The sequence below is a fragment of the Notechis scutatus genome, chromosome 3, assembly GCF_049901735.1.
Source record: "Notechis scutatus isolate UNSWTSFEM ecotype Mainland chromosome 3, rNotScu1.2, whole genome shotgun sequence".
Classification (NCBI taxonomy): domain Eukaryota; kingdom Metazoa; phylum Chordata; class Lepidosauria; order Squamata; family Elapidae; genus Notechis; species Notechis scutatus.
In genome coordinates this window covers 194421685-194446725 of record NC_142011.1, presented here as the reverse complement: position 1 = coordinate 194446725, position 25041 = coordinate 194421685, and the positions used below count along the sequence as shown (strand labels likewise).

The window sequence follows — 25041 nt, the reverse complement described above, 5'->3', positions numbered from 1 at the left end:
ATTCCTGAGCTGACTGGCTCAGGAATTCTGGGAGTTGAGGTTCAAGAGCCATAAAAGGGCTATAATAGTTCCCCACCCTTACCCTACAAGATTATTATGTAGATAAAATGGGAAGAAGAATCTAAATACAGGTATTCCACCTTAACCTTATTTTCAGTTATGAAAATAACTCCGAAATAAATTGTGTACTCTGCCATTATTACTCATGATGATTAATTCTTTTATTACTTTGGTGCTTACACATTTCCTCAAAGATGGGAACTACAAGAGTTCCAATCTCAAACTGGATAGCACCCAACTGGGAAAGCTGGCCTTTACTCTGGGGTGTCCCATTCCAAATAAGAAATTTTGCACTCAAGGTGTACATTTTCATCTCTATGTTGACATCCTCCAATTCTCTGGTTTCTCATAATGTCCTTTTAACAAAACAAAAGACATCTGGATGCAGTTTAAACCGCAATAGCTGGAAACCATTATTGTCCCTCTCTTCCTTTGTGTGTATGTGTAGAAATAGGAAAGAGTTTGAAGCTGTTTCCCAATAAGAAGGAATACAGGTAGTCCTCAACTCAGAACCACAATTCAGTCCAACATTTCTGAGTTTTGCCCCATTTTATGATATATATTTTTTGCTACTATTGTTAAGCAAATCACTTCAGTTGTTAAGGGAATCATGATTTAAGTGATTTAAGCAAATCTGGCTTCCTCCATTGTTTTTGCTTGTTGGAAGCCAGCTGGGAAGGTTACACATGATCCCAGGATACTGCAACTGTCATTAATATATGCCGGTTGCCTGAATTCTGATCACATGACCATGGAAATGCTGCAGTGGTCGTACGTGTGAAAATCGATCCTGTCACCTTTTTTTAGTGCAGTTGCAACTTTGCAATGAAGGATTGTAAGTTGAGGTCTATGCGAAAATTCTGTGGTTATGATATGTGAAGGTTTTTTTTTAATTAAACCAAACTTTCACTAATAGAGTCATATTTGAGTCAATGTACGTGTGTGAATTTTAATATCAGTCACTTCCTAAAGCTGGTGACGAAGTGGGTTATCTTTTTTCCCCTTCTCTTGCAAAGCCAGAAAGTCTCTGCCTTTGATCAAATTTCTTTTCTTCTTTCTTTCAACGTTTCTTTCCTTTTGCCTTCATCGTTCCATAAGCTGATACTTCCCATTTTTGCTCCCCTAAGTGAAACCCTTGCAGTTTGAAGTCTTTTCCCACCTCCCCTTTCTTTTCTTTTTTTCTTTTTCTTTTTAGTGATGTTGTTATTATGGCTAACCTGAATGAGTCACAAGATGTTTAAGAACCTAATTAGAAAAAAAAGAAGAAGCTTGATAGATTTGATCGCATTTGTCCATCTGACTTGCAAGAAGTGTGTTTTTCTTCCCCCGCCCCTTCGAAATGTCATCTGTGAATATATAACAAAGGCTTAATTGTGGAAGTGTTCAAGCTTTGGTGAAAATGGGTGCGTATGAAATGCTCTTTAGAACACAGCACTGGCTGGCTGTTGGCCCAGCTAACAGGAAAATAATGAAGCTGTTAGCATATGGCAGAAGATTAATTCATGTGGATTTTTGGAGGAATGAGAAATAAATGTTGGAATCTTAATTACCTGACCTCAATTTCAAATTTGTTGGAGATGTTGAGGTAATTCCCCGTTAGGAGAATGTGCGCATACAGGGAGACGTAGTGAGAGACGTGAAGAATAACACACACACAGCACACAGATACACTGTACAGTAAATGTAGGTTTTTACTTTTCAATAAACGTTTAAACACAGTCCAAGATAAGCAGTCCAAGTCATTCACAGGTAAGGCAGTCAGTGTTCAGTTCAGGGATAATCCAAATATCAAAGTCCAGTATCAAAAACAGTTCAGTAACAGACTTACATCAATGATCAGTAACAATCATTAGGAGGAACGGCAACTCTCTCCAACAGAAGGAAACAGAGACTCACTGAGACTTCTTCTGAGACTAAACAACCCAGGTTTCTGGCTCCATCTTATGGCCATTTGCGGAACCACACCCAATTACAGATTTAGTATTCTCTTAAAGGCATAGTATTAAAATGTCTATCCAAGTTTATATATTTCTAACCCAAATAACTGTTATGTGACTTACATTCCTAACAGGAAACAAAAGAAGCCAGATTTATTTACTAGTATATATGACGACAATTAGAACCTGGAAAAGAGGTTGGGATCAACTTGTGGGCAGTTGTTACCAGGCACTTCTATCAAGTCATTTGTGTTATCACTACTTTAGTTAACATTGAGTAAAGACTATGTCGGGCTTTTTCTGACTTGTTGACTTCAGTGATTCTGGACCTCAATTCTTTTTGTCTAGGCCTCAATTCGTGGTGATAGGCCTTCTGATCCTGCTCATTTGATGGATATTGTATTGGGAAGGCTAAGATAGATAATTGTTTGCTGTGGTTTATGCTGCGTGAGTGCAATTAAAAACACTATTTTAACAACCTGGCTGACCTAACTATATCAGGGAAGATCGTGCGATGGCTGTTCCATGGATAAACTTAAAGGTTATCCCTTAATAAGATGTTTTGGTGTATCAGAGAAAAAACATAATTGGAGTAAATAAATAAAAATATAATTTAAAAAAATCCTCCACCTTAGAAAAGAGGTAGGTATAAAAACAAATTAATAGAAACAACTTGGGCTTGGAATTGAAAGTATATTTTAGACTTCAGGTGGAGGAGTCAAAACATATCCATGTAAATATACAGTATTTCTAATTATTTCTAAATGGAGTTGTGACAGGGGTGACCTTGCTTTGGTTACTTGGCAACACAGTCACATTTATGCCCCTTTGCAGTATCCTGCAGTCATGTGACTATGTTTTACATCAGTTTTGCAGCAAAGAGCATTTCTGGTTTTTTGGGGAAAACCTCGCCATAGTGAATAATGGGTTCATTTAATGACTGCTGCAAAAAAATAATAATCATAAAATTGGGTAGGTCACGTGACTGACTGGTTTTATGACCATTGCGGCGTTCGACCACTCGTTCTCCTAATGTCAGGTGCAAAAAATCAGGATCGTCTGTTGTATTGCAGCATAGAAGATTTATTCAAGCATATGCACAAGAATCTAGTCAACTAAAGTTCAGCATTAAATTGGCACCAGATAAGAGTCAATGGAATTCAGGACCAGTTGAACTTGGACTGTTTGTGAGAATGTAAGGACTCTAAACTAATGACACATTTAATTCTGCCTCCAGCTTTGCCCGCTCTTCTCCGATACTTATGCTCTCATTTGTTTTCTTCTTCTTTTCAGTGAAATACATGCGAGAAGCCACCCCCTATGTGAAGAAAGGTTCTCCTATTTCTGAAATTGGATGGGAAACTCCTCCTCCTGAGTCCCCCCGTTTGGGCAACCCAACCATCGATCCCCTGTTGCCTCTGTCTCTCAACATCCACCGAGACAAAAAGACCATCCCACTCAAAATGTGCTATGTGACGCGGAACATGGCTATGTTAGATCCAGAAAACAGGTAAGCAAATGTGGATGGGGGAGAAGAACCCTCCCTTTCCATAATATTCATTCTTCGTTATTTTTGTGGATTAAGGGCAGGTTCAAGTCCATAAGAGAAGTAGACAGCAGCCGTTCAGCAGCTGTCTCTCCTTCCTCTTTCTTTTTCTCTCTTTGCATATTTATTCAGCAGAGAAGGATGAAAAGAGTACACCTTACTTCGTTGATGTCCGGAAAGGAGGACAATTTGTTGAATAATAGAGTTAGAAGGGACCGTGGAGGTCTTCTAGTCCAACTCCTGCTCAAGCAGGAAACTCTTTAACATTTCAGAGAAGTGGCTGCCCAATCTTTTCATTAAAAATGCCGGTGATGGAACACCCACAACTTCCTAAAGACAACCTATTCCACTGATTAATTGTCCTCACTGTCAAGAAATTTCTCCTTAGTTCTAGGTTGATGTCTATGGAGATTCTCAGTCATCCAGGTCATGACTGGTGCTTTTTCAAGAGGCAACTAGATTTTCTGGTTTTTCTTTGAAGATGTTTCATTTCTCATCCAAGAAGCTTCTTCAGCTAGTTCTAGGTTACTTCTCTCCTTGATTAGTTTCCATCCATTGCTTCTTGTCCTGCCTTCAGATGCTTTGGAGTTTGGAGAACAGGTTGACCTCTTCTTTGTGGCAGCCCCTTCGATATTGAGTTATTCTGAAGTTCTTCTAAGTCAGGGTGGGCAAACTTTTTGGCTCGGGGGCCTCATTGACTTTTAAAATTTGACAGACGGGCCGCTACCTGGTGTCGAAATGCCTGTCATTACAAGTCAAAATCAAATGAATGCAATCATTCAATCATTCACATCAAACCTTAATTCTTCGGCGGGCCGATTAAAAAGACCAACGGGCCGGATGTGGCCCCTCGGGCCGTAGTTTGCCCACCCCTGTTCTAAGTAGACTGCTAGCATTCCAAGACTTAAGCAATGTTGCTTCTGCAACAGTATCTGAATAACTCTCTCAAGGCTATCTCCATGCCTCTCTACAGCAGTGTTATACCTATATTAAAAAGCTTGCTGCTATTCTGTTTCCAAATTCCAGGGTGTAGCTTTGCAGGAAGAAGCATTTTCTATTCACTGGATATGTGTGTGGGAGTCAATTTCCTCTCCTCTTTGAACCTCCTCCACAAAAAAACTACTATGGCAGGTTCTTCAGTATTCTGGGGTCTGCTAGACCAGGTCCGGCCGGCCCAGTACGGCATCAGTGGGCGCCGGGACCGCATCATGGGCGCCGTTAAGGCCCGGTGACCCACCGGAAGCGGGACTCGCCAAAGAGGCGGGGGCCGGGGGGGGGGGGGGGGGGGGGGGGGGGGGGGGGGGGGTCACCGAAGCGTGGGCCATCTTGATGAAGCCCGGTGAGCTCACCGGAAAAGCTCACCGGGCCTTTTAAAAAAAGGGGGGGGGGGGGGGGGGGGGGGGGGGGGGGGGGGGAGCGGGGGCGCCGACCACCAGCGGCCGAAGAAAAGGTTCTAAGAGACGGTATTGGTCCGCGGACCGCGTGGGGACCCTGTGCTAGACTTTAGTCTCCCATAGCTTTGGTTTTTTTTTTAATTAAAGAAAAACCTTACTTGTGTAGACAACTTGCTGCAAAGCTCCTTGCATCATCTTTATTTATAAGATTGTAAGCACCATAGACGTTCTGTCACAAGAATACATGTCTGTAGTATTTTGTTTAGAAGTGTCCAACCTTCCAGGGTTGGGGTTGGAACCCAACAGAAGTAAGCTCAGAACTGGTAGGGAACTGTCAAGCTCTCCAAATCAAAACAAAAGTGAACTCAGAACTGGTTGAGAGCCATCAGGTTCTCCAAGTTAAAACTGCAATAAATTGGAGACCTTCTGACTTTACATAGCTTGGCTTGATCTAGATCAGCAGAATTCTCACAGATACATCCTGGCTAGATTTAAAAAAAAATTCTTGTGCATCAAAATGAAGTGCAATGAAAGTGCTAGTTCCCCATTGCACGTCTAGTCTCCATAATCCAGTCTCCATCATATAACTGCAGTGGTTTACACCCATTTCTTTTTTCACTCTCTTCTTACTATGAATTAACAGATTTCTTGCTCAATATGAAAGGGCTGAAAAGGAACATGCAACCCCAAGCCTGATTTTTGTTTCTAAGGTCTAAAAAGAGAACAAAAACATACGTATTTCAAATTTCCGTATTTGTAATATGGTACGGGATGTGTGTAATTACACTAGTTCAAAGAAATCACACCAAAATCGTCAATTACATCATATGTGTAATTTTATCACTGTTGAGCATTTTCCTTTTAACTTAAGAAATTGATTTTTTCATTAGATTTTTTATTTCACTTTTATTACTTTATAAGTAACTCAAGGCGGCATACATAATACTCCTCCATTTTTCCTCACAAAAACAACCCTGTGAGGTAGGTTGGGCTGAGAGTGTGTGACTGGCCCAAAGTTTCATGCCTAAGCTTTCATGCCTAAGGTGGGACTAGAACTCTCTGTCTCCTGGTGATTGGAGTGAAATCACACAGCCAGCTTTCATGCCTCAGGTGGGACTAGAATTTACCTTAACCTGATGCCTTAACCACTACACCAAACTGGCTCCCAGCATGGCGTTTTCCTTATGCAGTTAATAATGTTCAAATAGGAAAAGGGTTGTAGACCACATCATCATGCACACATCTCTTTTATTTCACATAAAAGTTCTGATTGGCTGAGTTTTTCCATTGCATAGAGCAGGGGTCCCCAACCGCAGGTCCGCGGACCGTGCCGGGCCGTGAACAAGCCTTGCCGGGCCGCTGGTTGCTGGGCGCCGCCATCTTTTTGGTAAAAAGCAATTTTTCGTCAAAAAGATGGCGTTGCAGTGCTTCGAGTGAGCTTTTCTGGGTGAAAGCCATTTCTACCCGAAAAGCTCACCCGAAGGCCATGCCGCCATTGACGAAAAATCACTTCGGTGACGCACCGAAGTGATTTTCGTCAAAAAAGATGGCGGCGCCAGCTGACGCCCGGAACCGGGCAGGGCGTCCAGGCTGACGCCGGAACCGGGCGCGGCGTCCGAAAGGTTGGGGATCCTGGCATAGAGAACAAGGACTTGAACCAAGGATGTATCAGAAAAATAAAGATGGTGGCCCAGCCATGCAATCAAAGCTTAATCTCTTTTTTTATACGCATTGTGACAAAAAATGGCAGAATTTCAACAAGTAAAATTCCAGTGAGATTTGGATTAAAGTCTCACTACCCACAATTTGGCCATACCAGTTGGACATGCTAAATATGGAATATCTGAGAGCTTAAATTAATGAAAGCCAGTCTGAACTTGATTGCATTCTTCTATTTTGGCAGATGCTGTGCCTTCATGGCCAATCCTAAAAAGCAAGAAACTGCACCAGGGGACTGAATTCCTTATCCTAATTTGAGCCACCAATCTCTGGGCATTTGCCTACCTGGGAGAGTGAGAAAAGGCAGCCTGGGGAAATGAATGGGAAATGAGACTTTGATAGCTCTTTAGAGTTTTCAAGCTCTAAAAATAGGATAAACTTATTGGTCCTCATCTATAATGTATGGAGAGAATTACATCACACCACACACCTGCAAGCCTCTTATGCAGGGAGAAAAATGTGAAATTAGGGAACTGTTTTTTCTTCTTCTTTCACATTCGTGGCCTTTTTGTCCCCTATCTAGCATAAAGGAATAAAAAAAAACCTTCATTAGCACCTAGCACTTCTTCTGCACAAGAGGCAGAAAACCAAAGAGTTTGCTGTTTGAGAGAGAGCTCAGTGATAGATCCGTGGGCTACATGATATGGTTGGAGTTATCTTATGACAGTGAATTATTGGGGTTGGGTCAGGTAAGAAAGATCAGGTCTGCACATGAAGGTGCAATTAAACTGATTTATTGATAAACAGCCTAGGCACAGGAATCTTCTCTGCGAATGGTTTGGAGCCTGCTTAGAGTTAGATAAGGGTCCAGGGAGCTCTAGGAGGATAAGACTTAGGCTGCTTGTGGCTATGTAGGGATTCTAGGCTCTTTTAACTCCGCCCCCAGATTCTGCCACTCCTACAAGGCCTGATCCTGTCCCTCTGTAACTTCCAGAAGAAAATTAAATAACTAAGACAGTGATTGCAGATACACTTTCATTCATCAGTAAAAAAATCAGGAAGTCTAATTCAGTTATTAATATTAGTTAATTAAGATATTAGCAAGCACATTGCTATTGTGATTAGTTTTGTTTATGGATGGTGTTATATTTTTATCAGAAGTCATCAAGCCTGGCCACTTTGGTGAGGAGAAATCCTTCCTAGTATATTTGCTTGTGGTTTTCTGCCCCTTTTTAGGGACGTCAGGAATTGGCATGGACACATAAAGACACCACGTGGCATAGGAGCGGAACCAATTTCTGTAGTAAAAGTGTAGCAAGTTGGATTTCTACAGGAGTTTTTCAGAGCTTTGTAGGCCATGGTGGCGCAGTGGTTAGAGTGCAGTACTGCAAGCTACTCCTACTGTGATTTGGCAGATCGAAGCCCACCAGGTTCAAGGTTGACTCAGCCTTCCATCCTTCCAAGTTGGGTAAAATGAGGACCCAGATTGTTGAGGGCAATAGGCTGACTCTGTAAAACCGCTCTGAGAGGGCTGTAAAGCACTATAAAGCAGCATATAAATCTAAGTGCTATTGCTATAGTATGGTCTAGATCTAGAAGATCTCTAAGGTCCCTTCCAACTCTATTATTCTGTTAGTCTACGTAGGTCCTGTATTACCACCCCAAAAATACCATTATTCCAAGTCTTCTAAGAAATTTGCTCCACAAACTCAGATTGGATTCCTCTGTTGGTAGAACTAAGCAGGTAATTACAGAGATTCCATCACAACCCACAGATCAGTGTCCTGGCCTGGGAACTCAAGTGAAACAGCTGGGCAAATCAGAAAGTATCTTTTCCTCCTGGCCATGTATGTAGGCCATTGTTCTGTGCCACAGGTCATCATCACCTTTAACCTGCTGGATTTTGCTGGGAATTTGCACAGCATCAAAGCTTGAGCATCTCACCTGGAATTTCTAACTTAAGAGGGTTTTCCAAAATCCTGAGTTTGTCTTCTGTTAGGGGGAATGGTTGGTCCATCTTCATTCCTCACTTATTTAAGATCACCTTAAAGTGAAAAAGGAAAGTGAAAATATAGGGGGGAAATATAGGTTGCTTCTGTAGAGTTTATGCACTGGAGGTGGTTAAATGAGGAAACCAGCCAGTGAAATCCCAAATATTGGAATCAAAATAAAGGATTTCCTATAACCAGAGCAAATTCATTTCTTAATCTGCATGATGTTCCTGGCACAAAACTTCCATATTTTAACTTGCATCGTTGCCTCTCATTCTACCATATTGTTCCAAGGAGAGAAGCTTGTTTAGAACCAAGGTCTCTGTTTAGCATTGCATCTTGGTAGGTCCATAAAGGCAAAACTGGCTTTATGCTGGCTTGGTTTCCTGCAAAGTCAGGGGCACAGTAATGCTTTTGAATGCCACAGTAATGCCTACAATGTAAATGGTCCTTGCTTAATGACTTGCTGCTTAGTGTCCATTCAAAGTGCAGTGGATCCCCAAAAAGGTACTTATAACTCTATTTTAAAGTTCTGAGGGCGGCACGCACACATATACATACAGGGTCACATATGTTTGTGTTTGCACTTGGCAACCAGCTTGCATTTACAGCCATTCCCAGCCATGTGATTGCTCTTCAGTGTTTTTTGCTGATTTCCGGAGTTGACTTCTGTTTTCTGGAAAAAAACACTCATCGGATATCATGGATCCATTTAAATAACCTAAGCCTTGGCTTAACAACCATGCCATTTTCTCAACGACCACTTCCATAAAGGTCATAACATTGGGCACAGTCACATCTATGAAATCTGTTTAATGAAAAGAAGAACCAGGGGTGACATGATAGCAGTGTTCCAATAGCTGAGGGGGTTCCACAGAGAGGAGGGAGTCAGCCTATTCTCCAGAGTACCTGAAGGAAGGACAAGAAGCAATGGGGTGGAAACTAATCAAGGAGAGAAGCAACCTAGAACTAAGGAGAAATTTCCTGAGAGTTAGAATAATCAATCAGTGGAACAACTTGCCTCCAGAAGTTGTGGATGCTCCAACACTGGAAGTTTCTAAGAAGAGATTGGACAACCATTTGTCTGAAATGGCACTAGATTTCCTACCTGAGCAGGGGGTTGGACTAGGGGACCTCCAAAGTCCCTTCCAACTCTGTTTATTCTATTCTCTTCCACTTCCCTTCCATCTATTGTTTTTTGTGCATTTTGGTGCTTCGGAAAATAGCTTGACCTTCTTGTCTTTGTAGGAGCCCCTCAAATATTGGGACACTGCTATCATGTCACCCTCTGGTCCTTTCCATTAGAGACCTATCCAATTCCTGTAACTATTGTTTGTATATTTTAACTCCAGCCCTCTAATCATTTTTGTTGGTCTTCAAATGTTGTGCATTTGGAGATTGCCAACTTGGGAGTTTTATTGTCATTTTATAAGGAACTTTGAGATGTTTTTATTGACCATGGAGGCTTTAGAGAAAAGATCGTTTTTCTTTATATGGTTATCTGAGCAGGCTCTTTGAAAGCACGACAGCATTTTTATTCATGGCTAGAAGACAGTATATATACTGTCTTTTCTCTAAAGCCTCCATATATATATCGTGGTAGACACCTTCTATTTAAATGCACAGTTCCTTTAGGCCAACGTTGGCTTTATCAAAAATGTTCTGTATGCAGTGTTTACATAACTGTGGTGGATGGTATGAGGAAACAGAGCTGTGGCATTGCCTTAAATATTTCCAGACAAGGGGAAATTTAAACGAGAGCTTTTATCACCAAACTGCAGATAATGTCATGTTTCAGAAGCCAGATCCGAGAGAAAAGCCAGTGAGGTTTATAGAAGAGCAGATTGCGTTTTTAAGTAACTTAAAATAGTGTTTTGGTATCATTTGACATATTCTCACTGCAGGCAAAGAAACAACAACCATGCCCAGGAGCATTTATGCTAGAAAGCCCAGTAGAAAAGACTAGAAGGATATGGCCCCATTGACTGATGCCCTGTTATTGCAATGAGGGTCAAAAATAATACAAAGCAGAGCAATCTCATCTCCACAATTTTTTGTTTGTTTGTATGTTTTTTCCCCTCTTGTTGGCTTTTTAATTCTTTCTTTAGAGAAACGACACCATCCATTTTTAGAGATGAGAAGGTACAAATTTAATGAGTACCATTTTTGTTGGTTCAAAAGATGTTTGTGGATCATGTTTTCTCAGAGAATACACTGATTTCCAATACGTTGTTTTCTCAAACACTCATTGTGCTCTCTTAATTGTCCAGTTTGAACGTAATGGTTAATTGTGGTCCCATCCCACACCCAATGTGGATGAATTGTGGCGAGTTGTATCTTATACTACAGCGTCTCCTTTGCCTTTCAAGTTATGCTGAGGTGACAGTTTCAAAGCCAACGTAAGAGTTTAATTTTTAAGGTGTGATTAGATTTATTGCCAGTGTTTGCTGCAGCAGACTGATATTATTTGATAGATTTATATTCTTACTTTTCTCCAAGAGCTCAGGGTGACATATATGGGAATAATCCTTCATTTAATGCCGACAAGAAAAACGAGTGAGGTTGGTTGGATGAAGGGACCGGCCTAAAGGGAGCCAGTGGATTTCTACAGAGGAAGATAGAATTTTGATCTCTCATCTCCTAGTCCAGTACCTTAACCACTGCATCATATTGATTACCAATATGAAAACTCTTAAAATAAACTATGAAAATAAACTATTCACCTCAGGTGGTCCTCAACTGACGGCCACAATTCAGCCCAAAATTTCTGCTCTTAAGTGAGACATTTATTAAGTACATTTTAAGACCTTTCTTACCACCGTTGTTAAGTGAATCATTGCAGTTGTTAAGTTAGTAGCATGGTTGTTAAGTGAATCTAGCTTCCCCATTGACTTCGTTTGTTAGAAGGTCACAAAATATGATCGCATGACCCGGGACACCGCAACTGTCATAAATAATGCCACTTACCAAGCGTTTGAATGTTGATCGATGCCACAATGATTGTGTGAAAACTGGTTGTAAGTCACATTTTTCAGTGCCATTGTAACTTTGAACGGTCACTAAATGAAGTGTTGTAAGTCGTGGGCTGGTTTTCTTTTCTATCACTAGCAATTTAACAGGATCTTGTATAGAAAAAGACGCTTCCCCACACAGCTCTTGGTTCCTCTTTAACCAGTGGAGGAATTATGAAAGTGAGATACACACGCCACCATTGTGGCAACAAGTGTTTGTGTGTGTGTGTGTGTCCCTGCCCCCCAAGTTGAGTCTGGTCTATCCGGGCAACCTAGTTCAACGAAATATGGGACAGAGCATACTGCTTCCACTTTTGCCTTTCAGCCCCAATCCAGGGGCCTTCGCAGGCAGCCGCTTTAGTGACAAATTATTTTTGTGTTGAATTTCTATTTACCGACAAAGAAATAAAAGGGATAAACTGGGGTGGCGAGAGCTAGCTAGTGTCAACTAAAAAGACCATTCCAGTTGGGGGAGAAGGTCTATCTCTCCACCAAATATCTGAGGTTAAGACTCCCTAGCAAGAAATTGGGGCCAAAGTTCACGGGATCATTCCCGATAGTAAAGGTCATCAACCCAATCATGGTGCAATTGAAGTTGCCCCGATTGCTAGGGAAAATGTATCCAGTATTCCATAGTAGCCTATTAAAACCCGTGGCTGGATCAACGCTGAGGCCCTTACCTTGTGAGCCCCCAGGTCCCATGGTCATAGGAGGTCAAGCCCGTTATGAGGTGCAGCGAATCCTCAATTCGAGGTGGCACAGGAGACAACTCCAATATTTAATCAAGTGGAAGGGCTACCCCTTATCAGAGGCATCATGGGTAAAGAGTAGGAAAGTCCAAGCCGATCGCCTTGTGGCAAGGTTCCATGCAGAAAATCCAACCAAGCCTGGGGTGGAGGGGTTCGTGAGCATAAGCTTCCATATCTGCAATCAATTTGTTTTTGGGTGTGTTGTACAGGTCACGCTCAAGAAATGAGGGGAGCCGAATGTCAACTCATAAAACATTTGTATGCACGTTTTATAGTTGTCAACAGAAAGAAAGCGGGGGGTTAGCTTGAAATCTATACTAGTCTCCCTTTATTTCTTTGTCAGTAAATAGAAACTCAACATTGTGGCAACAGTTCTCCCTCTGCTGAACTGTTCAGTTTTTTAAGATACTTTAAGCTGAGTTTGATGAATGGGTGTGACATTGCAGGGCCATTTGTGGATTTGATATGGCAGGCTGGGTGGCATCAGAAGATTGAGCATCACTGACCTAATCCTGTGATGACACTTGACCCTGCCACCTGATTCTACCGCTCTGTGGAGAAAGGACAGAACAAGCAGTCATTCCTCACTCATGTTTGGCTTCCAAAAAATATATATATCTTCTTCTAGTAAATGTCTTCTGCCATTGGACAAAGCTGTCCTTTCCTGCGTAGGGAAGACAGTGGCCTTAGCTCTCTTTTTGGAAGTGATGGAAGGGAAATGTGGCCCAAAGAGTCTTCTTCAAAAGGCCAAAGACTTTGTTTTTGTTTTTTTTCCTTTGAAGATGTTTCACTTCTCATCCAAGAAGCTTCTCCATTTCTTCGGTTCCAGAACTGAAGAAGCTTCTTGGATGAGAAGAGAAATGTCTTCAAGGAAAAAAACCAAATCAAAGTCATTTTTAAATCATTTTTAAAAAAGCACCTTTGGGAAACCGTGACCTGGTGGTCTGAGAATCTCCAGAAGCAAAGGAAAGATGGGTTACAGGCAGACTGGGTGTTTTTCTATATCCCACCGTGCCATGTTGAAGATTGATAATGAGGAACACGTGAAATGGAGCTGTGGTGGAATGCCAAGCTTATAGGATGGGGAGCTACCTTATAGGGAGCCCTGGTGGTGCAATGGTTAAAGTGCAGTATTGCAGGCTAATTCTGCCGACAGCCTGGAGTTCGATCCTGATGGGTCTCAAGGTTGACTCAGCCTTCCATCCTTCCAAGGTTGCTAAAACGAGGACCTCTATTGTTAGGAGCAATATACTGACTCTTTAAGCCGCTCAGAGAGGGCTGTACATCACCATGAAGCGGTATATAAGTCTAAGTACTAGTGTTATTGCTACCTAACAGGACCTCCATTTGGCTTAGCTATGTTGGTTTGGTCTTGACTCAATGGACTACAGGTAGCCCATCCCTAGCACGGTGATTTTTCACACTTCTACACCTACAGATCAGGTAATCAGGCTGGAACTTTGAGAATACATGTAACTCTCTCCTTTTTTCCTATTCACTATATTTATTTATTTATTTTTCTTCTACAGGATTGTTGAAGTTCATTCACCGGATGCCAAGCACATCTTGGTGCTAAGGAGTAAAGACGCGAGCACCGCCCAGGCCTGGTTCTATGCCATCCACTCCTGTATCAGCGAGCTCATTCCCAAAGTGATCTCAGAGGTCAAAGATCAGCTGGGTAAAGCAGGACTAGCCGGAGGCCGAGAAATTAGGCACTTGGGTTGGCTGGCAGAAAAGGTAGTGCCAATTTTTTCCTCTTGTCTTCAACAGCCCCCCTGCATGTGCTTGAATTCTCAGCATTTTTAGTTTGGTATTAAAGAATCAAAGAGGTTAATTAGCTTTAAGTATTTGAATTACGTATGTGCCACTCCTACAACTTAATTTGGAGTGGCTTTAAAGTAATCCCACAGCTTTCTTGTATGGAACCTCCATGATGGATATTTAACTTTGTTAAATACAGTGGAACCTTGGGTCGTGAAAGGTCCAAATCAGGTGGCAAAACAAAAAATCTACCCTATTTTTGAATCGGATCACGATTCAGAATTTGGGTGGCGAACAAAATCGCCATGAAAAGATTCCCTTTCTGCGCCGATTTCCCCTTGGGCCACCATTTTTTTTAGTTCACGCATGTGCAGTCGGTCATGGTTCAGGACACAACCAAATCGGGTCGCCACCGGAGTCCGGGAACGGATTATGGTCACGACCCGAGTCTCCACTGTACCTGATTGAGGTATTTGCTTTCACTCTGTAAAGATAGATGCCTTAAAAGATTAATTGAAACAAACCATTTGGTCATTGGTCCCCTAAATGTTCATTCATGTATACGCTAAACATATACAAAGGATGAGCATTTCTTCCAATTCTGGTCCTGACCTCACCTGATTCACCTTCCCTGTTAACATTTTGCATGGGGAATGGGATGTTTTTGTCCTGACCAGTTGTATATGCATAACAGTTGGGATGTCTACATTAGCTGGAAGACCCATGGCATGAAACATCTTCCTATAAGAAGAGACTAGACAGCCATTTGTCTGGAATGGTACTATAGGGTGAACAGCTTGGGGAATCTGCAAGGTACCTTCCAACCAACCCTGTCATTCTGTATTGTGTATATACAAAATTGTTTGCAGGCAAATGTTTCAATCAAGGTATAACTGTTTTTAGAATTTCTACATCAGGGGTGTCAAAATGGATTTTGTTGAGAGCCGTATTAGCATTGTAGTTTCTCTGCGGGACGCCTCGTGCAGCACCCTGCTGGCCAAAAGGCCTAGCAGGGGTCACGCACTGCTCCCTCTGCCCCATTTTCAGGCTCCCTGGCCTCCAACAGCACTCTGCCAGCCAAAAATGGGCCATGCAGAGCACTGCAGGCCGGTCCTTTGATATTTCCAGCTGTGGGCCTTGAGTTTGACACCCCTGTTCTACATGATATAATCATGACAATTTTCTGCCTACTTAACTATTTATGAATGATTGTCCACAAATGCAAACAGAGAAAAAACAATGAATATGGCAAAACCTGGGACCCTCTTTTTGGTCAATGCCTTCTAACACTTTCTTTTACGGCCATGATAGCTTCTTAACCACCTGTTATAAGTCTTTCCATTCTTGTTTTGGAATCCCTCTCCCATGGTGCAGAAGACTTCTTAGCCTTTCATGTTTGAGATCTCCCCACAGTGATTGACCATCTCCTTGATCTTACTTTTCATAGCTGTTTTCAGAGCCTGATATGATATTTACTAGATGGCACCTAGATGTCTACTGGCAGTTCTGAAAAAGCCTCAATTCTAAGCAACCTTATGAGGCCCTATATGCTTTTTTTTTTTTTTTTTTTTTTAATCATAAAGAGCATCTTGAGTTCTTCAAGACTTCTTCACTAATTTTGGCAGGCACATATATAGGCTCTTATTTATTCATTACCAGCTAAATTTCACTTTTCCTCAAGGTACATGAGGCACGATATATTCACTCTGAGAGATTCCAGATGGCTAAGAAGAATAAAAACCCAATATAAAAACAATAAAAAAGCAATAACCCCCCACCCTCCTGGTGACAACAGTCAAATGAGACATTTGATGGCCTCCATCCTACTGTGGGGTCTCAGGCCCCTTGGCACAAAACCAGGTTTTCAGGACCTTGCAAAAGAATGTCAAAGTGGGGGCCAGCCTTATATCCATAGAGATGATATTCCGTATGGCGGGAACCACCACAGAGAAGGCCCTTCTTCTTGATCCCGCTAGGTAGGCCTCAGTGGTGGTATGCTACCAATTTGGCCCGGTTCAGCCGAACAGGTAGTAAAAAAAAAAGCCTCTGACGATCAGCTGAGAGGAGGAAAAAACCCTCCAACGATCAGCTGAGGAGAAAGAAGAGAAAAGTGCAAGATCGACCCTCCCATCCACCCCTGTGCTTTTCTTTATCCTCTTAGCTATTTGGCGCTGCAGGCCTCAGCTGGTGTGTGGAAAGCTGCACACGGGCGTTAGGTGCGTGCGCATGCACAATCATCACCAAACCAAACGGTAGTGGAACAAGTAGGGATCCCACTGCTGGTGGGCCTGCTTAAGAGAAGCGACCCATAGCATTTCCTGCGTCCCCACTCTGATGAGTCAGGTAGAGGTGACTGGGAAAAATTGGACTTCAAATAACCTGGTCCTGAGCCATGTAGGGTTTTGAAGGTGACAACCAACACCTCGAATGGTTCTTCTTGTCCTCATATCAATCCTGTAAACTAGGTTAGCCACTGTTGCTCATTAAGATCCATGTCCAAGTGAACCTCCCACGAAATGTAAGAAGCATAAGTTAATTTCTGTTGCCATGCCACAGTCTATGCACCAATTAAGAATTGGACTGTAACTGATGAATTCTAGTTGGACAATGTTTGTAGTGTATTTAAATAGAGACTTCTAGGGCGATGTTCCTATTGGTTAACAGAAGCAACGATACGATTGGTTAGTAACGTTAGTACCTGATTGGCCGCCAATAGCGGCGGGAAGTTTAACTAAATGTCATTGGTTGCGAGCCATGGAGCAGCCGCTATAAAAAGGGCTGCTGCGGTTCGACTGCAGTTGAAGTTACTGTTATTATTAAAGAGCTGAATTCAACTCCGGTCTGCAAGTCTCTTTACTGGCGACAGAACAATGTTTATAACGTATTAGCCTTTAAGATACGAACGAAGAATTTACTGCCTCCAGAAAGATATAAGTTACAGCTGATGGGAGCAGCATATGGAGAACTATTAGTTGCCTACCTTTGAGCTAAGATGTTTTATTATATTTGTTGCCAAAATTGTGACCCTTCCAGAAATAGCATACTGTATAACTGATATCCGTAGGATTTTTTCAATGTAAAATACTGACCTTCTCATAAGAAAAAATAGGGTTTGGTTAATGTTAATTCATACAAAATGTATCTGTCTTTATTATTACCCTATAAAATAGAATACACTCTGGTTATATAAATGGACCGAATACCGTGAATTTTAACAAGTTTTTTTTTTAATGGTGCATTTATTATATCTTATGTAACGTGGATGGCTTTTCAGGGATTTGCAGTTTGAGCTGGATAATAGTAAAGTTTTGAGTGAAACTTCAGGGATTTTCAACTGTTCTTATTGCTCTGAGTCTCTGGATTCAGCATTCTGACAAAACAAAGTTTGTCTTTATTCCTTGAGATTATTTTAGAAGGCAAGGAACTGGATGGTACACAGAATTTGAAAAGTGATGCCAGGGGGGACGTGAGCGACCTTTATTAGGTATGCATTCTATGTGTCTGAAGATCAACTTAAATGACTGGTGCCACTCAGATCTTTTTAGAGGTCACCTTTGGTAGGTAGACTTTATGAAGAAACATCAAGAGCGCATTTCCTACAAGATGAAAGGATTGGGGAAGGGAGAAAAGTTGGTTGGTTGGTTGTATTTTATTTTTTATTAGTCTAGCATTAATCATAGAATCCAGAATCAAAGTGTAGAATAGAAGAATACAATCGTGGTAATTAAAAGTTTTACAGTTTCTCGTCCTCATTATTTAGGTAGTGACTAGAAAACAGATTATTAAAATTGATTTTATAGATGTTATAGGGCTGGGCCACATCACATTTCTTCAACCATTTGTGGGTCACTTCCAAGAACCAGGTGAAAGAGAAATTTAATAAAATTATTTTAAATATAATTAAAATTACATTAAATAAATGTAGTTAACTTGTTTATTACAAATGAAGGTGGATATACGTGTCCCAGGATAATGTTGCAGGATCCAATCTGGGTCAGCCACTGGGATCAGAGGTTTAGTCTTCCGAGCTTTTGGACTCATGCTGGACTCGTGCTGGAGGGAACTTCTCTCTAGCAGAGTGTGTGCTGTTCTGTGTGTGGCATTTATAGTGTCTGTTGTAAATGGCTTTTTAGATGTTGATTGGGGTATGTTGATGGCTGGCTTTTAAGTCATGAGCTGTTGTTTGCTTATGCTGCCCAGCCCTCATCTTCTAAGTACTTGATAGGCTGGCACTAAAATCAGCATTCCTGTTGATTGATAAGGGGCCTGTTTCCCAGGCTTCAATCACTTCCCTGTCTGTTTTTGTGCCTGCTAGTCCAACAATCTTGGTAACTGCAAAATGGAATATGTGTCCTTGTTCATTACAGTGTGTAAGGCTACCAATGAGTTCTGGTCTCCTTGTCTGACCACTTGCTTTGTGTTCTTGCAATCTGGTGTTTAGTTTCTTCCCTGTCTGTCCTTCATAGTCACAGAGGGAATCCATACAGGGGATCAGGTAGATTACATTGGAAGTATCTCCCACCTACAAATGATCTTTACAATGTATAATTTGTTCTCGTATGATGGAGGGAGGGAGGAAAGGAGGGAGGGAGGGAGGGAGGAAGGAAGGAAGGGAGGAAGGAAGGAAGGAAGGAAGGAAGGAAGGAAGGAAGGAAGGAAGGAAGGAAGGAAGGAAACCATGCTGGTAGGTTAATTGAGGGGATTGTTCACACAATGATACAGAATGCAGATTTATGGCTTGTGTGATATAATCAGCAGGATAAGGAAGCAGGCCTCCCTTGTTCTTTTATAACTTTTTTTTTTTCATTTTTAGATGAACTACATCACTGAGAAAATTTGTGACCTGTGAAATAGGAAGAACTTAAATACTAGGCAGGTCTTCATCTAAACTATAGATTAATATTTTTTGGACAAGACCAATGAATTCCACATTCCCTTTTCTCCTTAAGAACAGCCAAGATGAGAAGTTTAGAAGCATGTGCTTCTTGATCTAAAAATAGAACTTGGCCTAAAAATAAACCATTGTTTGCTTGATGGTTTTTATGGCTTAGCATAGAAGTAAGCATTCTTTGGGGGCCAATGCTGCATTGTACATTTGTCAACAGTTGAAGCTCAAAAGAAGAGTGAAGCATCCTCACCCACATCAGAAGATCTGGGTTTGAAGAGAGAGTTTGATCATTTATTTTCCCTTTCTTTTTAATGGTGAATAAGCTTATTTTAGGGCGCATTCGCTACATTTTTTAAATAATTTGTCCCCTCAAAAAGGGCAGGAAAATATGCATTCGGTTTCTCATAATCACAAGCACAGAAAGCATTACTGACCATAAAAAGGGACTTTAGCGGCTCAGCATGGCTCTGGGATTACATCACCCCCATCTTGCATAGCATATATTAAACCAGGCTATCATGGTTTGTGAACTATATGCGTTAGCAAGGGTGGGATGCAAATATTTTTACCACTGGTTCTGTGGGAGGGCTAATGGGCATGGCCATGTGACTGGGTGGGCATGGTTTCATCTTTTTTGTGCACCCCCCCGCGCTCCTTTTTTTTGGGGGGGGGCTCCTAGGCCTCAGGGAAGCCTCCTGGAAGGCCGTTTTTGCTTCCAAGAAGCTTCCCTGAGGCCCAGGAAGGCAAAAAATGGAGCACAGGGGAGCGAGCGCAGAAAGAAAAAAACCCCGCACTCCGTTTTTTTGCCCTCAGGGAAGTTTCCTGGGTGAAGCAGTGAGACAGCACAGCTGATCGTTGAAAAAGGTGATTGTTGGGGGTGGAGAAATACCAGTTCAGCCAAACAGTAGCATTTTTACTACCGGTTCGCCTGAACTGGGCCGAACTGGTAGAATCTCACCACTGTGCCTTAGTGTGTTTGATAATCACAGCTGTGTTTATTGAATAAACGTGGTTTAAACCATCATGGTTGAATAGAATATGTGAAGCTTGGCACTGTGTCACCGTAGCTGAATAAGGCCAAACGGATTTATGAACTATTGATGAAAGCCAGTCGAGATCACCATTTCAAATTGGCTTGTTTCCTTAAACTAAGGAATACTAATTAAAAGTGTTTATATGATTACATTTATATTACATGTTGCTGTTCTTACAGAAACAATGCTAATAATAAACCGTATTGGAATGATCATATTTACAGGAGTTTACAGGCTGGGGAAAGTCAGCATAAAAATACATGATTATAAAAAGCACCTAAAATGTCCATTCTATTCCATTTCAGAGGAGTTCCCTTTCCCATAAGTAAGGTTATGCAAATCTGAGGTGCAAATAATTATCATGCATACATACATCAGTTAAGGCCTATTTTTAAACTTTTCTGATTGCAATTCTGTAATTTAATGTTCAAGAAGATGACATTCATTTAGAATAAACTTGCATGGAATTTTAAGATCACTTATGCATGAGGTAATCTTAATTGTGGCATATCAATTAATTGTTCTGATAACTTACTTGATGATATGTATATTAATAATGGCTACGTCACCTTTTCTTAAAAAAAAATAAAACCAAACCACCTTTTCAAAAAATAAAACGACATTTGGAAGATAATATTGTTAGGGACTTTAATGGTCATTTTTAATCCCTCTCTAAGAAAGAGGGTGTTGGTACTTACCTGACACGCCCATTCTCTTTGAGCTGTGAAGAGCATCCAGTAGTGGGAGGTGCTTCAGTCTCTGCATGTCTAGGCTGGGCTTAATTTGTGGAACGCTCCTCCACGGTACTCCTCCCCAGCGTTCCCCAGTTTTGGCGAAGACGAGAGAAATAACCGACCTCGTCCTCAATGCCCTAACAAATTCGTTGGCCGAAACAGGACCCCACCAGACGGAAAAAAGGGTGGTAAAAACAGGTTGGTCAGGAACAAGGCCCTCATCCTCAGACATTCCCCTTTCTAAGGGGTCTGCTTCTGACATGGGCTCGCTGTCATGTATTGATCCTGATTCAATCTCTTCCATTTGATCAATTTGATCCACTTCTTCCTCCTCCTCCTCCTCCTCCTCCTCCTCCTCCTCCTCCTCAGTCGGCCCTTGGAGGGGGACCTCCCCTTGTAAATGTACCTGGGTATAGTGCTGCTCCGACCTGGTCAACGACCTCAGCGAAAGAAAGATTGGTTGTGGGGAGGGGGGCGCGGAGCAGCGCCAAAGCCTCCCACCGCGAGGGGGCGCGAATTGGCACTTCCCTGTAATGCGAGAGATCTCTGTAATGCGAGCCAACGTCGAGAGATCGCAATGCGATTAGAAGGCTAAAGGATTCTAAAGACAAGCTGATTAACTTTCAAACCTGCTAGCAAGGAAAGAATTTTTCCTGTTTCGGCCAAGGAAGAATCACAAGCACTGCCTATCTCTCACGAGGCTGAGCCAAAACTGGGGAACACTGGGGAGGAGTCCCGTGGAGGAGGAGGAGCGTTCCACAAATTAAGCCCAGCCTAGACATGCAGAGACTGAAGCACCTCCCACTACTGGATGCTCTGAACAGCTCATGGGAGAATTTAATTTGTGGGGGGGGGATTCAACTTGAAATTCCTGATATTAGCAAAAAGGAGAGACAAATTCTCTGGATAACTGACCAAAGGGAGGAAGAAGAAAAAGAATGAGGTGGTGAAATGTTGATAATTTGAAAAGGAACATGTTAGAAGAAAGGTTGTAAAATGGGGTAAAACTCACTTAACAACTGTCTCGCTTGGCGACAGAAATTTTTGGCTCAATTGGACTCGAGGATTACCCGTAGAAAGAATATCCTGTGAGTGTAAGAAAGAAGGAAGGGGAAAGTTATGGAACACGGGGGAACATGGAAGAAAAAAGCGATAGGAATTATAAAGTTTCTTGGAATGTGGCTTGTATAGCTGAGTGAAGTAAACAAGCAGATGAATGAAGAATGGCTGCAGTATTTGGGTTTGCTAGTCTAAAGAAAAGAAGAATTAAGAGTGACATGATAGCAGGATTGCAGTACTTGAGGCTGCCACAAAGAAGAGGAGGTCAAATTATTCTCCAAAGCACCGGAGACCAGGACAAGAAACAATGGATGGAAACTAATCAAAGAGAGAAGCAACCTGAAATTAAGGAGAAACTTCCTAACAATGAGGACAATTAATCAGTGGAACAGCTTGCCTCCAGAAATCGTGGGCACTCCATCACTGAATGTTTTTAAGAAGAGTCTAGACCAGGGCTGTCAAACTGGATTTCTTTGAGGGCTGAATCAGCATTGTAGTTCTCCGCAGGATGGGGGGGACATGGGACGGATGCTTCCTGCAGCACCCTGACAGCAGAGGCTGTGGTGGCCGAAAACCGGCTGCACAGGGCCCACACATGCCCCTCCCCAGCCACTTGTTTTGGCCAGCAGAGGCACTGCAGGCCGGTCCTTTGATATTTCCAGACCAGGTGGACCAGATTTAAGCACCCCGCGGGCTGCATCCAGCCAGCAGGCCTTGAGCTTGACATTCCTGGTCTAGACAGTCGCTTTTCTGCAATAGTATAGGTTCTCCTACTTGAGCAGGGGGCTGGACTAGAAGATCTCCAAGGTCCCTTCCAGCTCATTCATTCTAATGTGCAGCTGAAGGAAGTAATTGGAACTGTGAAAGTGGGAATTGTGAATAAGATTTGGGTTGCGGTCCATAGATGCATTTGTTTCTTGAATTGGAGATTGGTAGAAAAGTAAAGAGGTTTCATTTGTGGTATTGTGGTTGAAAGGGTCAAAGGTTAGTTTTGAAGCTGGTCATTGTGTTGTGCGTGGGGTTTTATGGAAGCTGTTAAAAACTCTTTGGCACCTTTTGTATATTATTCATCTAGTTAACAAAATTTAATACAGGAGTACTGTTGTTTGGTTATGATTAAAGCTATGATTAAGAAGAGACTCATTTCTACCTCCATAATTACTATGCTAAATGCTAGTTGTCCCTACTTAGGCTCTTGAATGACTTTGGTCTTTCTGGTTTATTTGATTGTCCTATTGTCTTGGCTCATGCTTAGAAGTTGGAGGTTGAGGGCACTTTGTTACAGTTTTGTTCCTAGTTTGAGTGTACCTTTCAGGCAGTAGAACTGGAGAACTTCTGTTCTCATTTATGGCTTTGGGGCTGGGTGGTAGCAGTCACCCTCATGCCATTTTTAGTATACAGTGGAACCTCGGGTCCCAACCGTAATCTGTTCTAGGACTAAGGTTGCAACCGGATTTGGTCGTGATCAGAAGCACAACCCTCTGTGCATGCGCAGACCAAAAAAAAAAAGTCGCCAAAGGGGAAATCACCGCTGCAGGGAAAATTGCCATGGCGATTTTCGGGTTTGCTTGGTCGCCACCCGAAGATCTGTTCGTGACCAAAAGCAAAACTGTTCTGAAAATTCTGGTCGTCTTCCGATTTGGTCACGAACAGAAGCGTTCGTGACCTGAGGTTCCACTGTATTTGTAAAACCATGGAAGTAATACGCTGGATTTCTTTATGTGGATGATAACCAGGTTTACGTCTCTTTTCCATCCCCGCCTAATGTACCACATAAGCAATTCTTTTCTCAAAGACCAGTGTTGGCGAACCTATGGCATGTGTGCCAGAAGGGGCACGCTGAGCCACTTCTGCCAGCATGCAAGAGCTTGCTCGGAAGAGCCTCGCTGCGCATGTGTGCACGCCGCCACCTTACAGCTGATTGTTGTGTAGCTGGCGCACATGCACAGGGGATAGAAGAGACACATGTGCATGCACAGAGATGCATGGGGGGGGATCGCACGTGCATGCACAGATGGATGTCATATGGGGCTGATCGTGCACACATGGGCAGAGACACGGTGCACAGGGGTGATGCACGCCCATGCGCAGATGCATGGCATGCGGCAGGGGAATCGCATGTGCATGCACAGAAGCACAGCGCGCTGCGGGGAATTGCACATGCATGTGCAGGGGGCGTGGGGGGGCCAGCACGCATTGCCTTCTGGGTGCTGGCATGCGAGCGCATGAACGCACACTAATTAGTCTGGATGAGATATAACAAACTGAAAATTGAATCTTAAAAAAATATCTAATGGTTTGGTGAATTAGGAAAGCTCACAGTTTGAAGGAGTCTTTCTCATTCCAGAGGAATCTGTTCTGTGAGATAAAATACAGAGTTTGGGACTGAACCACCTCTGTAGATGATGGGTCTAGGTTCAGAAGCAACCTGGAACTAAGGAGAAATTTCCTGACAGTGATTTCCTGGTTTCAGCATGGTGACCTCTTCTTACTGTTTATTGTGAAGCCTTCTGTTTGTCCAATGCACTGAAATCTCTGGGTGCCTTAAAGATTCCTTATTTATAGTTTTTTAAAAATTCAGTGTATTTATAATTTATTAATTAGTTATTAAGTTTTTAGCCAGCACAATTTTGGACACAGTGCATTTTTTTTTAAAAAAAATAGAATAAAACTCTGCTATTCGTTCAGAAAGCAGGAAAGTAATGTCAGATGGATAAAAATTATGTTCATCCATTCTTGGTGTGAAGAAATCCCCATAAAACTGAGGATTTAAAAGTGTGTGTGTGTGTGTGTGTTTTAATGCAACAAAATAATTGTATGGGCACAGGTGAATCTACTCAGTAAGGGCATTTCATAAATGAGACCAAAAAGCTGCTTTCCACAAGTATGTTTATAATAATTGTAAAACCTAAAGAACAAGATCATCAACTATGAAAAATGCCATCTGGGTAGAAATAAACATTGAAGGCCAACTTTTATGCAAAGCATTAGAAAAAATGACCTTGAATTTTGAAAGCCTTAAAAATCTTACAATTGAAACTCCGTGCCAAAGCATATGTTGTGCAGGACTGTTCCTCACATCTTCTTCCAACATGTGGCTCAGATTAGTAGATTTTGCCAACACAAATATGCAAGCTCAATTTTGATTATTCCTTTGCATCAGTAGTTACTCACAAGAGGAAGCCATTGTTAAACAGTATCTCTGTATATTTTCTCTC

The 25041-nt window shown here is 42.0% G+C and overlaps 1 protein-coding gene across 1 annotated transcript in view; it reads left to right on the top strand.

Moving 5' to 3' along the window:
* The window catches only part of SNTB1 (syntrophin beta 1), a 113295-nt gene that overhangs the window by 64297 nt on the left and 23957 nt on the right, over nucleotides 1-25041 (top strand). Inside the window, exons 2-3 of the mRNA XM_026689426.2 lie at nucleotides 3291-3507; nucleotides 13877-14084. Of these exons, the coding sequence (XP_026545211.1) occupies nucleotides 3291-3507; nucleotides 13877-14084 (425 nt within the window). The remainder of the gene's footprint in view (nucleotides 1-3290; nucleotides 3508-13876; nucleotides 14085-25041) is intronic.